At 37.7% G+C, this 3,727-nt stretch overlaps 1 protein-coding gene across 1 annotated transcript; it reads right to left on the bottom strand.

The window, feature by feature from the left end:
• Positions 1-978: 978 nt before the first annotated feature.
• Positions 979-2,390, bottom strand: LOC107550277 (uncharacterized). The gene has a single exon (XM_016231527.1). The coding sequence runs from the start codon at positions 2,309-2,311 to the stop codon at positions 1,685-1,687; it is 627 nt and encodes a 208-aa protein (XP_016087013.1). The 5' UTR covers positions 2,312-2,390; the 3' UTR covers positions 979-1,684.
• Between the last annotated feature and the right edge of the window lie 1,337 nt (positions 2,391-3,727).

Below are 3,727 nucleotides of genomic sequence, written 5' to 3' on the forward strand. Positions count from 1 at the left end.
TAGTCCTATATGTATTTTGTTAAGAGTATTGATAGGCAAACCTAAATGCACAAAAACAGCGGACATGTTTCGTAGATTCATAATGATGTTCATATAATGAATAAAGTTGCAATGAGTAGTCATGTTTTGTGATTATTTGAAATTATTGTGATCATTGCAACTTTATTTATTATACAAACATCATGCTACCTCACACATTTTCATCTTTACAATGCTAATAATATTCATTACTGGTATTAATATTATGATAAATGATATCCCATGATCCCATGATGCCTGATACATCACAATATGTTCTGGCAACCACAGCTGTCTTTTTATTTTATTTTATTTTTTCATCATTATTTATTATTTATTTGAATACTCATATAGTAATGCAGATTTCTTTTTTCTAAGCAGTAAAGATTGATGATGGAAAATATTAGAATAATGTGTCAACCATGAACTGTTGATCTCATTCTGCATGACTGTTGATGATCTAGTGACTTCCCTAATCTATTTTCTCTCTAATATCCATCTCAAAGTTATGGTATGATGCATTAGATTGACAAAGCACTGTATTTTCCCTTAAAACTCACTCATTATGTCTTTCTTAAAAAATGTGTCAGTGAGGTTTGGTTAATGATACATTCTAAAAATGCCCAGTTATTTAGGCATTATCTTTTAAAATAACATTGATTAATGTAACCTAATGAAGTCAGAGTGATTCAGTAAAATGAAATAATAATCAGAACTGGTATATTTAGATCTTGCCACATTTTAAAGTTACCTGGCAAGACATTTTGCAGTGCATGTTCTGAATACAACCACGCAATGAAAGTGAAGAACAACACAAAATATTATTGTGATCATTGCAACTTTATTTATTATATGAACACCATTGTACCTCACACATTTTCATTTTTATAATGCTCATAATATTCATTACTGGGGTTAATATTATGGTGATTATTTCTAGGGCTCAAAACTAAAACTAACAAAAAACTCAAAATTGTAGAGTAGCTAGCAAAGTATTTCTGTTCTAATATTTCAATCAAATCCACAAACACAGTTTTTTAAAAGAGCCATATCAGCATAAATATTCATGCATTTATACACGTCATCACACGTCAAATATTTTCCCATTTCTCTTGTTTCAGTATTGTACTTCACTGTATTTTGAACCAAGTTTGAGCTAATAATATTACAAGAAGACAATGAAAAAGTAACGAAAAGAATTGAAGATGCAAATGTCAGTTTAATTTCACAAGACAATAGGAAATAAATAAGCAAATAACAATAAATAAATCACGTTAAATAAATAGCTACAACAAATATTTCTTCATATAAAAATCTTCAATGTGAGATTCAAGTATTTCAGCGAGCGGCAGCGTTCAGCAACACAGATGCTCATTGCGACACCCTCATGGGTTTAGACATACAACAGGTCTGCTTGTGAGGCTACATGGTAAATCTGTACACTTCAAGTGAAACATTTTCAAGTACATCTAAATGAGCCGTTCAAGTTTCATTCCATTATAAAGTTTCTTCGCCATTCGAGTCCATCAGATGTCTCCTCAGCTTGTGTTTTTCATCACTTCGTAGTGTGGAGTCTAGCATGACTTGGGTGCCACAGGAGCCTGTGTTTCTTCTCCGAGAAGGTTCAGTGAACTTGATTAGTCCACACACTTGATTCTGAGTTCATTCAGTTCTCTGTGCCAAGTCTGTGGTACACTGGGTAGAGAAGGGCCACCACGTATCCATTCCTCCTGCTCTGCTGGTAGAGAGTGTTGATGTCCTCCTCCCAGCTTGAGCTCGGGCATGTAGTAGTGTTCAGAAGCCAAGAGATCTCCTTCTGCTCCTCGCTGCTAGACTGGAGCTGCTGATGAGACATCAGGCTCAAGTCCTCAGGACAGCTGCCCATCATTTGTCTGGTTTGCTCCTCTGCAGACTGGAAGGAGAGAACATTGCATGAAGTTGGTCCTTCACTCTGCGTGGTCTCAACGGATCCCTCCTCCGTGTAGATCTGCATGAAGACCACCAGGCACAGGACGATCAGCCAGCGTTTAGCGGGGCTCTTCTCGGCCGGTGGCAGATATTTGCGCACTTTGGAGGGGTACATGACGCGGGTGTTCCTCTTGCGCGGGCGGCCCGAGGCTCCGCGGTGAGGGAACGCCGGCTGCTGCGGCTCCGGGATCCGCTCGAAAGTGAAGATCTCCGGCTTGGTGTTGCGCGGCATCATCGGTCTGAATGCGAACTGCGACTGCGGCTGCGGCTGGAAGAAAGTGTTCGTTGGCAGTGATAAGACCAGGCTGTCTGATCTGGTGTACATGGCTAGTTCAGGTCAGTTTCAGTATGCGTTACTTGCTCGGTGTCTCTGCCTCTCAGAAGTGACTTCTCTAACTTCAGCGTGAGGTTTATATATATTTTGCTTTTAAGAGACGCCCATAAAAAAGCCACACCTTCGAGGAAGACGGAAAATACATCGTTTTAGCCAAAAAGTCCAATGTTTTACCTTAATAAATGAGCTCAGCAAATGTCAATACTCAAGGGAGCGAAGTACGCTTGACTTCAGATAGTTCAGTAGAAAATAATAAAGGTTATATAAAATAAAAAAAAAGATACATTTTTCAAATTATATTTTTAAACCAAATATCATAGGATCACTTTAAGTTAGATTTAAATTAATTAATTAATTAACTTACTGACTGACTGATTGATTTTTAAGAAACTGCTCTGTATTTTTTTTATTTACTTACTGATTTTTAACTTCCCTTTATATTTATGTCACGTTACATAATAGCGTTCCACATAAATTAAACGTAATCTTTTATTTAATTATTCAATTGATTCATTAGTGTATAAACAGTTGTGGATAAATATTCAAAATGGCATGTGTCACTTGTGGTTTTTTTGTAATAATTTGTGAAATTTACTATCATATTGTACACATTTAGCATATTTCACTGAGTGAAAATTGTTTCAAAGTAAATTCTGCACCTTTTTTTTTCAGTGTAGAATCACATCAGTGACTCAAGCATGATGAAGCACCATCTACACTCACGCTACACTCATGTGTTCCTAGGACTTTTCATCACAACTTGGTGATGAGCAGAACTTCCTCAGGAAATGTTGGGTTAAATACAACCCAGTGCTGGGTAAAATAGGGACAAACCCAGCAATTGGGTTGTTTTGACCCAGCGGTTGGGTTACTACCCAGAAGGCTGGGTTAAACATTTAACCCAACTGCTGGGTCAAAACAGTCCTATTGCTACACTGTAAAAAATGACCGTGAATTTAACGGTAAAAGACTGTAAAAATGCTACAGTAAAAGCCTGTTAAATGGTTAACGGTAAATTCATTAACTTCATGATATGAATGAACGCTTATTCTTTCCAATCAAACGGCAGCACCATTATGTCTCACCCTCTGTGGTCTGTGGGGAATGTCTGCTCCGGGTGAAATCTCAGGTCTGGAATACCTGCTCCAGGTTTAGCATGTTTACTTTAGGAAGGGCCACAAGGCTTTGCGTCACCCTACTAAAATTAACGATCAAGGAATGAGAGTGAATGTGCTCGTGGGTGTGAGTGCCGAGCTGTATGACTTACGGTTTCAGTGGTGTGAAGCAATGCAGCTCGGTATGCGGTGACTTTAACATTGTGCTCTTTCAGGCGAAATATATCTGATTTTAAATCATGCATTGATTATTAGAGCAATTGTGTTATCGCTAAACTAAGCCCATTTCTGA

Source organism: Sinocyclocheilus grahami, unplaced genomic scaffold (assembly GCF_001515645.1).
Source record: "Sinocyclocheilus grahami isolate Dianchi unplaced genomic scaffold, SAMN03320097.WGS_v1.1 scaffold394.1, whole genome shotgun sequence".
In the NCBI taxonomy this organism is placed as follows: domain Eukaryota; kingdom Metazoa; phylum Chordata; class Actinopteri; order Cypriniformes; family Cyprinidae; genus Sinocyclocheilus; species Sinocyclocheilus grahami.

Coding starts and splice junctions, on each gene's coding strand:
- LOC107550277 (XM_016231527.1), bottom strand. CDS start 2,311: ATGTACACCAGATCAGACAGCCTGGTCTTATCACTGCCAACGAACACT.